At 43.4% G+C, this 15,152-nt stretch overlaps 1 protein-coding gene across 3 annotated transcripts in view; it reads right to left on the reverse strand.

The window, feature by feature from the left end:
* Window positions 1–15,152, reverse strand: part of OIT3 (oncoprotein induced transcript 3) — a 31,949-nt gene that overhangs the window by 13,267 nt on the left and 3,530 nt on the right. For 2 of the 3 annotated variants that reach the window (XM_061447209.1, XM_061447200.1), the window contains exons 3-6: window positions 8,224–8,598; window positions 7,629–7,739; window positions 4,294–4,416; window positions 1,303–1,425 (exon numbers count right to left, since the gene is read on the reverse strand). In XM_061447209.1, the coding sequence (XP_061303193.1) occupies window positions 1,303–1,425; window positions 4,294–4,416; window positions 7,629–7,739; window positions 8,224–8,467 (601 nt within the window). In that variant the 5' untranslated portion in view covers window positions 8,468–8,598. Of the gene's footprint in view, window positions 1–1,302; window positions 1,426–4,293; window positions 4,417–7,628; window positions 7,740–8,223; window positions 8,599–12,263; window positions 13,183–15,152 lie in introns of those variants that run through there. The other variant, XM_061447188.1, reaches the window with a different exon arrangement.

Raw genomic sequence — 15,152 nt, forward strand, 5'->3', positions numbered from 1 at the left:
ACCCTGTATCAGAACTAGTACACTGCTTCAATCCATAGGAATACTTATTGGAGCAGCTACTGAAATACTTGGGCAAAAAATGCTCTCTCTCATCCCATTCTTGGAGGGAACTGAAGCACATTAGCTGAAACTTTAAAAGCCCAGTTTGAAGCATGAAAAGATCCAGTTCTAATGGCATAAATCTGTTAAAAGCATACACAGCTGAAGCAGAGCAATATAATGGGAGATGTTAAGCAATCTTACACCTGGGTTGAAGCAATCCCAGGCACAGCTACAGGTTGGGCAGAGAAAAGATTCAGAGCAGCCCTGCGGAGAAGGACTTGGGGGTGTTGGTTGATGAGAAAATGAACACGAGCCGGCTTCAGTGTGCGCTTGCAGCCCAGAAAGCCAACCGTATCCTGGGCTGCATCAAAAGGAGCGTGACCAGCAGGTCAAAGGAGGTGATCCTGCCCCTCTACTCTGCTCTTGTGAGATCTCACCTGGAGTATTGTGTGCAGTTCTGGTGTCCTCAACATAAAAAGGACATGGAACTGTTGGAACAAGTGCAGAAGAAGGCCACGAGGATGATCAGGGGGCTGGAGCACCTCCTGTATGAAGACAGGCTGAGAAAGTTTGGGCTGTTCAGGCTGGAGAAGAGAAGGCTGCATGGAGACCTCATAGCAGCCTTCCAGTGTCTGAAGGGGGGCCTATAAGGATGCTGGGGAGGGACTCTTCATTAGGGACTGTAGTGATAGGACAAGGGGTGATGGGTTCAAACTTACACAGTGGAAGTTTAGATTAGATATTAGGAAGAAGTTATTTACTGTGAGGGTGCTGAGGCACTGGAATGGGTAGCCCAAGGAAGCTGTGAATGCTCCATCCCTGGCAGTGTTCAAGGCCAGGTTGGACAGAACCTTGGGTGAAATGGTTTAGTGTGAGGGTGTGAGGTGTCCCTGCCCATGGCAGGGGGTTTGGAACTAGATGATCTTAAGGTCCTTTCCAACCCTAACTATTCTATGATTCTATGAATCTTAATTGTAAGTGAACACTGCCAAAACCACCTGTGATGCAAGAGGCACCCAGCTAGGTTCTGTGCCTCTGTTCTCCTGCCTGGTAAAAAGAGCAGTATCTCCAGGCTCTCAGTTTTGGATGATCTGTCATTAACGACAGAGCTCCATTAACCAAACTGGAAAGGTCAAACTAAGAAAACACAACTCTTTTTGCGGAAACCAACTTTTTGCAGAAACCAAAAAGAAAAGTTCCTTCAAACATACTTTCGGCATTCAGGGGACAGAGGCTGTCGGGGAGATTCTGTTGACCTACCTTGGCAAGTGTGATTGTCTTCTGATAGAACAAGTCCCCTTGGACATTCACATTGGTATGTGTCTTCCACTTCAATACAGGTATGGCTGCAGCCTCCATTGTTATTGTGACAGCCTTCAATTTCTGCAAAAGAAAGAAAACTCGGCACACACTGCTCCTCAGACAGCTGTGCAGCAGTTACACAGGCCCCCAACATACTCTCCTGGATGACTAACAAACACCATGACCAACACAGAACTCAAAGGCAACAGCACAGTGAGAGCTTTCTTCCAAGAAGATGGGTGAAAACCTGTTTTTAATTGTACAGTCTCCTGTGTTTCTCATGTCACCATGACGTTAACAAGGAATTTTGTGAAAAAGCTTACCAAAATAAATCACATGCTATAACTGGCATACGTAAGGCAGCTGAATAGGCAATCTTCAGCTTGTCTCTAACTTCTAAGACATCCTCTTAGACTAAATTTTATGTTGTTTCTTGATTCAAAAGGGTGGGAGGAAAATCCTCTTAAAACTTCTACCATGTGGAAACATACTCACTCCCTTCGTCACCACCAGAATTAAAGCCCTGAGATTTGCAGGGGATGTGTCTTGGGGAGAACAGACTCACAGGTAGCCAGCTCCTACTCCCATCAGGAATAGGAGTGAGAAGACATTGTGCTTTTTGCCTCTGGGTTTGCCAGCTGTTGTGGAGGTGGGTGTACTGAGTTCCTGCATCCCCTTTGTAGGCTGAGGATGAAGCACTGCTTGTAGGAGTTTGTTTAGCAGGAATTTTGACAGTTTGTGACAGATTGAAACAAGATCACAGTGTAAGGTCAATTCACCTCCTAATTCTCTCCCATTCTAAAGTGCAGAGGAGAGACAGCAACACAGATAATTGGAGGATTTGTCATTTTTTCTTCAGCTGTAGCGGCTAGGAAGATGTTTTACATGAAATCTCAGTTCTTCAGAGGATTGACTCACCTGAACAGAAAAGAGCCTGAAAGGTCAGCCAAACACTATCTGAAGATTTGAAAAACTAAGGCAAGTAAGGCCATTATCACTTGTTGGCTTTCTATTATAGAGAAAATAACAGAGTATCACCATTTAAAGAAAACTGAAACCTTCACTGTTTGATATTCTTTTTATCTTTTGGAATGAAAACGTATTCTCAGTAGAACAACAGTACACATATTGTAAGAAATCATAAATACAAAATATTTCTCCCTAAGCCTACCATTGGAAATGACTGTATGGGTTTTCACAAATATAAAGGAAAGGATGCAAATCCCATACTCAATCCTATAGATTACATGAAAAACAACAGCCTGGGCTCTCCATGCGAGTCAAAGTAATGGGTAAGGCATTAGAATGGAAATTTTGAGATGCTCTTAACCTTACTAAGCCTCACTAGCTCATATAATCAAGATAAATCTCTTGCATTTATTATTTTTAGCAACAGCTGTGAGGTGGCTCACAAGTAAATCACATACTCTAATGGTTCACAAAGCTCAGGGCACATCCTTAGAAATAAAACTCACTAACAAGATTGTAAAAATCCTCAGCAGCAGTGTCAAAACTCATGAAAAGCACCATCCTTCTTACAGGAGGAGATGTTAAATGATATATCAAAAGGTCTTAAAATACAACTTTAAGAACAACAGAAAGAAACAAGCTTCCAAGCACAGACTACTCCAGCCCGTTAGAAAAGTGCAGTGCTCAGGAATAAAGACTGCCACATAGCACAGGTAGGTTTACATGACACCCCACAGGTTCAGGGCTGGATGTGGAAGGGATGAAGCCCACAGATCACTTTTGGCCCCAACCAACCTAACAAGTATACTTAAGGAGCACTCTGCACAGCAGCTCCCCAGGGAAGTATCATTATCTGGATGAGGGATGTTTATTAATAGAGCTCGGAGAGGCAATTTTCAGAGAAGTGAAATGAAATATGCTTTGTTATCAAAGAGAGGGAAAAGAGAGACAAAAACTGCAGCTTGGAGCCATTTGTCAATGAACTACAAAGAAGGCTGGAGTGCAGCCCAAAAATGCAATGGCAATCCCTCTCTCTCTGCACCATGGATGCCTGCCACACAACAGCTAATGTTGTCTGCATGCAGACTGCAGATATATTCAATTCTGGCAATCAGGTAGCTCAGAAGTGAGGCACATATGTAAGCCATTATTTTTGTCTAAGGCCCCACAGTATCTGTGAACACACCACACAGCAGCTTTGCCTGTGAGGGGGCACAGTGCTCTTCACAGCTGACCACAGAAAACATCAGGCATACATCATTTTTTCCTGGGTTTTCCTATTTCTGCTCAAAGATGTCTGTACATTGTTAATGATAACAGATGAAACCTACAATTTTGTCTTGAAGTCCCTGCTAAGCTATCAAGCTCATCAAGGGTTTTCAGCCTGGCTGTGCCACCACTGGGATGTAACTGTAGCAGTTGCACACAGCAAAGCCCACGACTAACTACTTACAAAAATCAAACAAAACACATCCCTATTGTCAAATCTAGCTTCTGTCTACAGACTAGCACCCCCTCTTCTCAGTCTGGACTCTATGAGGTTAAGTGTTGTCTAATATCATGTTAATGTTGTCTAATATCATGATATTTACCCCATAGCTAATGCTAGCTGTCAAAAATCAGCAATGCTAAAGCTGCCCCTGCACAACTCTCATACAAATGTACAGAGACAAATCCCAGCATCTCCAGTGATAACTAGCTCTGTCTGGACAACCAAACTTGAAGATCCACTGCTGCCTCTCCCCCACTAGAGACAAATACAAGCAAACCCTAATAGAAAAGCACAAGACAGAGAGAACAACAAGGAGACTTCTCTCTGCTTGATTAGAAAGTTATTTCAGTAACAACACCACTGGGAAGCACAGAAGTGATAGGAGTGACATTTAATCCCAGCTTCAAACAGCTACAGAGAACTAGTGCTGCAAGGGAAGGAGAATGATTTATATTGTTTCCAGCAGACTATGATAGCTGAAACCTCACCTTCACAGGTTTTCCCATCACTTCCCAGTGTGCGCCCAATCCCACAGTCACAGCGGTAGGAGTTCTTCAAGTTAACACAGAATTCACTGCAGCCTCCATTGTTCTGCTCACATTCATTTTCATCTGAAAAAAAGAAACCAATGTCATAACATACCCCTGGGTAAACACACCTGGTAAAAAGGGGCTGTTACATGGGAGTGCTGGTCAGACCATGGACTGGCTTTTCTGGCCTCATAATCTGGATCTTGGCCACAAAGATGGTCAATCCCATTAAAATGCTAAAGAGCGCTGCCTACTGACAGTAGCAGTGTTACGCTATGCTGTGTCTACATCAGGAAGTAAGCAGACTGGGAGGGAAACAACACATGCGCACAGCAGCCATTTCTGAGTGAAGATGCGCACAGTCCCACTGGGAAACTTCCAAACTGGTTCCACATACTGGGGAGTTTGTGTTTGCACTTATCTTGTTATCCTAAACTATTCTCCACTCACAAAGACATTAGAATAGAGCTAACATGACTTCACTGCATCGTAAAACTAGGCGATTATGAGAACTGGTCAAAAATAAACCCTATTTCTGTATCACACCTGCTACTGCTACATGTGGCCAATTTCATGAGAAATTTCATCATTTTGCCCTCTTGCTGCAGCTCTGGCTGCTCTCTGCACCGGGCAGCTCAGGTGTTCTTGCATAACAGAACTGTCAACTCACTGTGGTGAGACCTAATTTGGGCATTGGTGCCTCACAGACCATCACAACCATTAGCTGCTTACTCTGAAAATAAGCAAAGAGCTTCCACAGAGATATGGCTCCTACCTCTCCAGTTCAGAAGAAAGAGAAGTGCCTGAGCTGGCACCCTGTTTTCTGGAGCGGACTCTGGAGAAAGGCTGCAGAACAACCTTTTGATAGGCCTGCACTGAGTTTTTATAACCCACAGTAATATACCCATGTATAATACCTGTGTCATGTTTCTGCCCTGGCTGCATTCAGCTTTACAGTAGAGCCCTCTAAGATGTTGAGAGTATTTGTTGAAATAAACCCACAGCAGATGCTTTTGAATCTCTTGGTAAAGCTCTGAAAACCTCCTTATTTTCTGTTTTAAAGGCTAAAGTTTCTGTATGTCTCTCTGCTTTTTTTTTTTTTCTCTCCGAAAGTACTTTGCTCTCCAAGGTTCTCATTCTTCAACCTGATTTCACATGAGCTTTCACTAAAACAGCTTAGAAGTTACCATTTCCTAGATGTCAGAAGCTTTAAAACCAAGAAAAAAGAAAAATACCATTTAAGGGACAGGTCAGAGATGAGCTCTCTTAGGTGTAGGGTGATCCCACACATACACAGTACTCGCAGCCTGCAGCTAGTGGTGTTGTCTCCTTCCACAACCAATGTGAGTTGAATATTTTTAGCCAAAGAAATGGCTGGTACCCTGGCTTGGGAGGCAGAAAGCACATCCAGGACACACACACAGACAGGGGCCCTTTTCACACATGTGACAGGCTCTATATTTTCACTTCTAACAGTAAAACTAAAGCTGCCTAAAAAACAGAGTGAAGAGTGAAAGGCAAATTGGCAAAGACAGAGATGCTGTAAGAAGGCCCTAGAGGTTGGCTTGTTCAAGCGCTGCTGTAACCAGCAATTCACCTTGCTGGTCCTCCAAGTTCTACAACGCAACAGAATGGTGTATCCATGACATTGCGGACCCATGGCAGAAAGTCCTAGACCTAATCTAACCTCTAAGTAAGTTTGCAAATGAAAATATAACTCAGGATCAGCAGTTCTACTGTGGGATTCAAAACCTACAATGTATTGAAGAGAAGTCAACCTAGCACAGGGAGGTTCACCGACAATGCACAACAAAAAGTCATTAGAAATATGAATGAGCCATACAACAAGAGAGGGTGCAGGTAGGTAAACTAGTGCGATTATTACAACTGAGGTGTTGTGCCATATGATTATCATGAAGAGAAGCAGCAGTGCAGAAATCCTGCTTGCCCTGGCCATCTGGGGATGAAGGCAGCTGCAGCACAGATACACAGGCTCAAGACTCCTGCATGCTTCCCTACTGGAGGAAATCCTTTCCTGTGAGTCTGCCACAGATTTATTGAGTGCTGATGCTTGTCAAGGGCACTTCTGTGACTGGAAGTCTGATACAGAAGCAGCCAATAAATGCTTTTAATTAGCTGAGAGCTAACTCAGCCACTCATCTGCAGAGATGTGGAGCAGCTTAAGGAAAACCCTTCTGAAGAATCAGTGTGAGCAAGTATAAATCTGAAGCAAGGCCAGGCTGCTCTCTTCACAAATTGTAATGACTGTGACCCCTACCCTGACGCCCACAGACACGAGGAACGCGAAGAAAGAAACTAACTACGCCTGCTTTGTCACCTGTAGTCTGTATGGAAGAAAGTGACCTGCTACACAGCCTCCTGGATTAATTCTGCTTTCAACCTCTTAATCAAATCAAGACACAAGAACAAAGATGAGACCTCACTTTCTGTGAACACTAGCACCCCTTTCTCCCTCTGTGTCACCTCTTCCTGTCCATTGGTGCAGCTCTGCAGCAATCCAACAGCCCCTTACATTGCCTCACAGACCATCTTCTTCCTAAGACCCCACAGTCCAGGTGCTCTCCTCCCAGCACCACACGCACAACCACAGCTGTCCTCTCCTCAAAGGTTCATGGGGATTCCCTCACAAATCCCTCAAGTCCACATTCCCAGCACTGCTCTCACAGCCATCCACCTTCCTCCTGGTCATGCTAATCTCTGCCAGTGCAGCCACCAAATGCCAGCCCCTCAATACCACCTTGTCATGCTGCCTAAAACCACTTTGGCTCTTCTCAAGACCCAGGCCCTGGACAATACCCTACAAGAGCACTAAAACTATGTTGAAGCTTTCACTAGCCCTTTGCCAGCCAGTGAAACTTTTCTTGGAGGAAAGAGACATTCAACAGGGCTGGAAAAAGGAAGTCTCTAGTGGCAGACTGCACAACTGCTCCTGAATACCAATGAGACTGTACTGTGATCTTGCAGAGACTCTACTACTGTCAGTGAAGCTGCTGCCTTCAGCAGCTGAGCCATGCAGAAAGCAAATGTAGCCTGTGTAGCTCCAGGGGCACCAGAATGTATTCAGTCAATGGATGTTGTATCTCACCCTGCAGAGAGAAATTGGGAACAATTTATGGAATCAAAAACCTGTTCTAGGCAGCAAGAGGAGAAAACTCCTCCAGAATAATTTTCCTTTTTTGTACTGCTTTGTAGGACAATGGACTGAAACGTGAGCAATGAAACAAAGGAGAAAGAAAGCATCAGTAACTGACACAAGTTATTTCCACCCTTACCCAGACATGTCTGTCCATCAGGTCCTAGTGTCGTCCCAAGGGAACACGTGCAGTCACTGGTGTCCAGGCAGGAGCCCTGGCAATCCACCACATCGCAGATGTCATAAAAATCTAGGGCATGACAAGAATGTTGTCAGCACAAACCACTGAGCATGCACAAAAATACTGTACTAGTATTGCCAACTTCAAGCCCTGTTTCTAGTCCATCAGTTATAGACCTAGCCCACATTAGGAAAGCTGAACCAATGAAGCTGGTAAGAAACAATTCAGTTTAATTACTGTAAGTCAGAGATGCAAATGTTGGCTTTGGCAGCACGCCAACACAAACCACAGGGTCCACAGAGAGCATTAAATCACTGCAGCCAGACCAGCCATGGAAGATTTCTGCTAGCTGAGTAAAGGCTAGAATTCAGAGGTGAAGTTGCCTGATTGATCTCGCATAGACAGGCCACCAACTGCACTGCACCACCTCTCACTTTAGGGTGAGAAAGCCAGAAACAAGTCAGCTCCTCTCTCAGGTATATGGATGCTCACTACCTCTCCTGCATCATGGGGACCAAGGGGTTTCAGAAAAGCAATCTCAGCAGTTACTTACGGCCACAGTATGCATGGAAACAAACACTAGGCCTGATTAAGTGATACACATAGTACCCGCCCGGACACGCCTTGACATCAATCGTGGTATTCCAAAGGCAGCAGTTCCCATTGAAGCTGGCACAAGCCTGGCGTGGGACGATGCCATCTGACTCTCGTGGGTGGCTGCCATTGAGCCAGATGGGAGCGTGGGTGCCACAGTGGTTCTCTGGGATGCAGAAGGTAGGCATAGCATCGCCAGCCATGCCAGTGAAGCGATACCACTCCCCGTCAATTTGACTGTCGCATGTTGGCTGGCCGTGGGAACCATTTATCTGATGATCTGTGTTCCTCCAGGGCTCATTCAGGCTGATGTAGGCAGAGCAGGGATCCAGGGCTGAGACATGCAGCAAGAGACAAGAGAGAACATCTGGTAGATATCAAATCAAGTTGATGACTGATAATTGCAAGAAATTTCTTGCAATTTCTTTTTCTATTCCCGACTTTACAGAATCATTGTGATAGATAAAGATCCCCAGGGACAAACAGTGATACCAGCTAGCTAATTGCCTCATGGAAAATTCTGACAGGTCGGCTTAAATGTCTTGGAAGAAAAAGTAAATTAACAGAGCTCTTACAACATTATGCAACAGTCTGACTTGCTGTTTAGATGCTGTAGATTATGACAGGGGGGAAAAGAAGAAAAAAGGAAAATCTGGGGTCCAGGTAGTGATTTTACCATAGGAAATATGTCCTGGGAGCACTGGATCTAGCCTAGGACATCCATCTTCAAGTACTAACTGAGCACCTGCAAGCCCTTCCTGAAGGCACTGGTAACTGTCACAAATGCCTTGGAGAAAAGGCCCAGACTTCAAGCACATTATGCAACCTCTCTCAAAATCCATCCATACCTGGTGTCTGCCCTCACTGTTGAGTTACAAGGCAGAGATAACCATGCAATGCATCAGTTAAAATGTGAAATGCAAGATACGCAATGGGAATGCTATATTCAAGGTGTGCAGAACGAAGATATTTCAGTTATTAGACCCCTATATAATTGTAAATCATCTCTAAGCATATTTTATCAGATCCTACTCATTTCAGGGTACAATTTCAAACAGCTAGTATAAGAACTGCTCTCCCAGGCCACAATGAAGTTGATCTACAGCTCAGCAAGTTGTTTCTAACCCAGAGTGTCTGCTTAGGGAAGTGAGGTAGAACAAACACACCCTGCTCCATTTACATAGGTTTTAGTTCTCCACTGTCTCTCCTATAGCTATGTACATATATCTTGAGGTGAGTAGAAAGATCTATAACTCAAAACCATGCATTCTGTAAAATTCTGCCCTGGGGCAAGAAAGAGAGGTGGCAGCTCCCTGTATTTAAAGATCCACTTAGATATGCCTTGGTTCCCTCCAGAAACTGTTCCCCACTTCCCTTTCTGTCAAATACTAACCACCTCTATGATTCACAGTATCTGTTGTGGATTTGTGTGACATCAAAGCTTCCCTGCATCTGAAACAGCTTCCCCATACCTTTTTATATTATTAAAATCTAGAGAGCATGAACATCTGAATCAGTACCTTCTGAGGAGCAGAATATTCAACTCTTTACACAGTCATGTTCCTCATAAGCCCACAAACCCTCCTAATCTCTGCCAGAGACGAGATGTTTGTGAGTGAAGTGTGTTTGAGAGGGAAAAATATAAACACGTGGACCTCTTGACATACGCACGTCTGCTCACGAAGTGCTCAAGGAGTGTGTTCTTTTCAGAGGCCTTTCTGAACCTTCAGCTAACAAAATATAAGAATACCATACAGTGAAAAAATCCCCAAAAAACTGAAGTGTTCATTACATTTTCAGTCTTCTGATTAACTCTGATTTGGCAGCTTCCTCAACAGAAGTCCAGAGGTTTCATTTTCACTTACATTTAGTATCTGATTAAGCACTACTTATCCCTGACTATTTCCTATTAAGCAAAATGAATGCTAATCCTGCCTTAAGGAAAACTGATTACCATTTCCTAGAATTAGACTAATAAACCCTATCATTCTGATTAAATGCACCTCAGACTGGAATACCCTCTACTTGCTACATCACATTTCTTTTTAAGTACTAAATTTGCTTTCTGTTTTGTTTAAGCAGTAGGGTGATGCAAATGGGTAGGGAGGAGACACTATATTGTTTCCATTAGAATGCTCTAGAGGCAAACTTTCTTGGTTCATCATTTTTTGCTTCACTGACTTTAAAGTGGGAACTACACGTGCTTCAGAGAATGCACTTCAAGTCACCCTTATTCAGCTGCATCTGTAAGGATCTGTCCCACTGACATGCTACCTTGTACCTTCTCACAAATGTAATATCTCTTTTGTCAAACATCCTTACACCTTCCTCAGCCATAGGCACATTTTGTTTGGCCTCCAAACCAGCCTAAAAGGCAGAAGCAGTTGCCATAGTAATGTGAGTGCTGCAGAGTTGCAAGCTGGCATAGAGTGCAAATCTGGGTTACAAAGGGAATCTCTAGTGCCATAATTCACAAGCTAGGAGAAGCAGATTCACTCCCCACCACAAGCAGCTCGTTTGTCCTGAGCAGCAGAGGAGGGAAATGCAGCAAAAAAACTCTGATGAGATTCATCAGGTAATCCCTCATGAGTTCTCTCTTTCATCTGCCTTTCCTTGTCTCCCCTTAGCCACAGACAGCAGCAGCTGTGATGAATCCCATCCTCCAAAAGCTTGCTTGACTTCTTGCAACAGGAAAGAATAGGTCCTGCCTTTTCTCTGCGCACAACTAAACAGAACTTCCTCTGGGCTTCCCTCAGTGTAACTCCCTCGGTTTCCACAAGGTGATTTGGCATGGCCTTATGGTGAGCCATTGACTAAGATTAAAACATTTTTGTTTTGTTAAAAGCCAAATGAGGTGAAGTGAGAAATGCCCTGTCAGCTTCCCAGCTGGGCAGCACCAAAAATACACACACACTCATTAGCTTTCATACAGTATAATTAACTTTATGAAATATCCTTTGTAGACAGACTCTAAAAACACTCATGTAGGGAAGATCACATTGTCTCCTAAACATTCAGAAGACAATTTTAAGACAAAATCCACTGAGATGTATAGAGGGAGCCAGAAGAAGGCATTTCAGAAGAATGGGGTAGCATACCCTCACATATTTTATTTCTCTGAAAGCTGCAGGCAGGAGTGAAAGGGACACAAACAAGCAGAAAAAGCAGACAGTGCTCTTTTGAACACTCAATCCTCAGGGCCACTCTCAGACTGCCAGCACTGCCCCAAGCCACACTCCCTGCAGACACCAAGCAGTCTTTGGCAGCAGGTTACTGAAAATTAACTTGAGGGCTTAAGAAAAAAAATCCGCAGAAATATAGAAGCAATCAATCTCTCATCTCTTCTCCCAAAACAACAAAAGCATGGGTGTTTTCGCACAAGACATGTAACTATCTCTAGCTCCCTGTTTTTCATTTTTCTTTGCCCAGTTTTTTTCCTCTCCAACACTTCTTGCATGGCCTGAGCAATTCAGCCTGACAAGCATTAGCTATGAAGTAAAGCTTTTCAATTTGTAATCTTGATGATATAATTAGTTTTCTAGCTGACATGCTAGCATATATATTGGATGACAAATCAATCTAGCAAGCATTTGTAAGTCCACCATTCTGCAAAGAGATTAATCCTGAGTGTATTGTGCAATTGGAGTTCTCTGCTCTGGCACAACTAAGCAATGAAATAAGCAGCACTGCATTATGACACTAAATTCAGTTAAGATTTGTCAAAGAAGCAGGTGATAAAGTAGCATAATATCTACTCATAGAGCCTCTCCTCTGAAGGGAGAGGAAAATCCCACAGTGCTTTGGCAGCAGACATTCTCTCAATATGGGAGGCTTCACTCTCTGTGACAGAAAGATCTTTCCAATTGGAAAGAATGTCACACCACCTTCAAAGAAAATTTGTCACATCTTCCAGTGTTTCACCTAAGAATATCAAGGCTCAGCATGAATCCTAAAGATGACAAACAGAAATAAGTTTGAAGGCAATGCCTCTTTACTCACCCATCGAAGACACTGGCTGCAACTGGATGATGAAGCAGATACAGAAAAACAAGTACTGAAACATCCCACTCAGCCAAGGAACAGTTACCACTCAAGTGACACAGGCTTGAAAGCCCTTGCACACACTGTGGCTCTTGCAGCCTTCCTCTTAGTGGAGCTTCTGATCCCAAGCTTTCTGAAGAGGAAGTGTGATGGCTTTCGTAGAAGTTTATCAGAGGAGGAAGCTGAAGGGATGTGGGGTACAGCTCCAGCCTTGACCTTCACAGAGCAGCTCTGCCCCTTATTGACAACAGAGATGTACTTACTGATCAATCTTGTTTTTTTGGACTCAACCCGCTATTGTTTTCTGGCCTGACTGCCCCACAGTGATACCTCCCTATATCTTATCTGGAGACAAATTCTAACCAGGGACACCCAGACATCCTGAAGGGATGGAAAAGAACAACAGATGGGTGCCTGTTGTTATCTCTTCTCCTTCCACTAGTCATATGACTTCATGGCTCCCCACAGGCAAAAAACATCAGCTAGAATGCCTTAACTGCAGGAAATAGTGGCCAAAGGAGGAGAACTGATCCTTCCGAGTAGATATTGCAGATGAGTGCTTGGAGCAGAGCTACAATAGGAACATCAGTCAAAATGAAAGACTGGTGTCCCACAGAGAAATAAGCTGTTCCTACACTACACAAAGACCCTTTCCACTCCTAGTCACATAAGTTGATCACTGCAGCAAAATTATCAAACAAGGCAAATTAAGACATTTTTCTGCAGTAGTTTTATGATCTCTGCCTTTAAAAAAAAACCCTCAACAAACAAACAATCAAGAAAGCCAACGTTGCTGAATTAACTTCCATACAAAACTGAGTAATCGAGAACCTCTGCTTTACCAGTTGAAACCAAACTAAGATTGGAGCCACAGGTCATAACCATAAGCCCTAGCCCTAGATGAGATGTAGCACACTGAAATCAATACTAAAACAAGCACCACAACTAGCAGTTAGAGATACCAAGGGCAACATAGATAAGCAGAGATGAATCTTCCCTCTCATCCCTGTAGCTGTAGCTCTGAATATTCAAAGCTCTGGTTTTAACATATATGTATATATACACGTGTCCCTCCCTGTGTATGAACAAGTCAAACAGTTCTCCAGAAAATCATCTGCAGGCAAAAAGCTCTCCATGAGCAAGGAAGTACAGGTAAGCCTACAATAACTGCACAATCGAACAAGAGTAAGGCATTTCCGCATTTCCTTTGTAGCCTGCATTTCTGCAGCAGGCTGGTGTAAGGAATAATGTCAAGGTTGATGGATGTGGTAGCTTCAAATCCCAGTAGGGAAAAAAATCGCTTTGCTATTTTCATATTGAGTTTGCATGAGACAGAATTAGGCATTTGCCTGCTTTGTGGAGATTATACATTATCGAAAGTTCTCAATGGCTTCTCTTTTTCTGGGTGTTCCCCTTGCAGTGAAGTACAATATGCTGCTCTGCTCCACCCCAAAGAGGAGGCTTTCGCAGTGGTGAATGACTCTAGGGAACAATAAAAAAAGTTTTATAAGTGACTGCCATTGCTCACTCCCCTCCCCCCCCCCCCCCCCAAAAATATATATATATAAGTCTTTGTGGCTATATTATGCTGACAGCTGTGCAGTACTAGAAGTGTTTTTTCAACAACAGGAAACAAATTCACTATGCAAAGCTAGCAAGGCAGATAACCCTCAAAAGGCGATTATGTGAATTCCCAGAAGAGAAACTAAAATTGAACAGAGAATAATACAGCAAGCCACAGGAAGTTATACTTGGCCATTTTCATTGAGAGGTTTATTCATACTTAAGACCCTGGGTAAATAAAACTGACAAACTTCAACTGAATTTCTATTTGTGTTAGAGGTGTGTGTATTTCTCTGAAACAATTCATTATCAGCTTCTTTTATTTTTGTAGGTGGCATATTAGCCCTGACACAAGTAACATTTTGACAGTTGTGTGTGACTGACAACTGACAATTAACATAGGGAAACAAACTACATCATAGCAGTTTTGAGCCTCAAAGGTATCATAAAAAAGGCCCAAGTTCTCCAAAATGGATAAAAGCAGGAGATGCCCCACCATTCCCAGAGATGATACTATTCCAAATCACCATAACATCTAGCTCAAGGAAGGAGTTTAAAGATAGAGAAGATTCAGTGTGCTGCCTCTAAACATTCTGGGAAGCCACAGGAAAGACAAAGACGATCTCAGCCTCCTGAAAGAAGCACTGGGCACAACTCTTCTATCAGCACTTTCTCTTTTCTGTGTAAGTTATTTCCGGTGACATACATAGCTCTAGTTCCCTCATAAACAATAGTACTAGAGTAGGCCACTGCAAATCTATGCCCCAGGGAGCTGGAGCAATTATTCCTAACAAGGTAAAAGAGGAAAAAAACCCAAACCAACTAAAACCCCTCCTGAAACAGAGCCTCAGAGAGAGGATAGAATTCCAGTTGAATGCTCTGGGTGCTGTAGGGCCTGCACTCTCTTGGCAGTTCTGGTCAACCTACTCCAAAGATAAGGGAGCCTGACTACCCAACAAACAAGAAGAATCAGGACTGTTTTTTATTTCCTAGAAGTAGTCATCAGTATGGGTTAAAAGGTACAAAGAGAGAAGGCAATATTAAAGTAGGGGGCTAGGATTTTATTTTAGTACCCAAGATACAGGATCTTCTAAACTTGCTGCAGTCTAAACCTGGATACTTAACGCAAGAAAGCATGCTAATTTTGCAGGTGGCAATCACACTTCTTGCCCTTCCCAGAGATTTGGAGGGCTTTACACATGGAACTCGAATTCTCCAAAGCATTGGCTAGGCTGGAAAGCCTCATACGGTTTGTAACGGACTAACGAATAAAGATGTTTTGTA

This window comes from Pezoporus flaviventris, unplaced genomic scaffold (assembly GCF_033815535.1).
Source record: "Pezoporus flaviventris isolate CSIRO_AGI_PZ_B2104156 unplaced genomic scaffold, CSIRO_AGI_Pfla_v1 ptg000001l, whole genome shotgun sequence".
Lineage (NCBI taxonomy): Eukaryota > Metazoa > Chordata > Aves > Psittaciformes > Psittacidae > Pezoporus > Pezoporus flaviventris.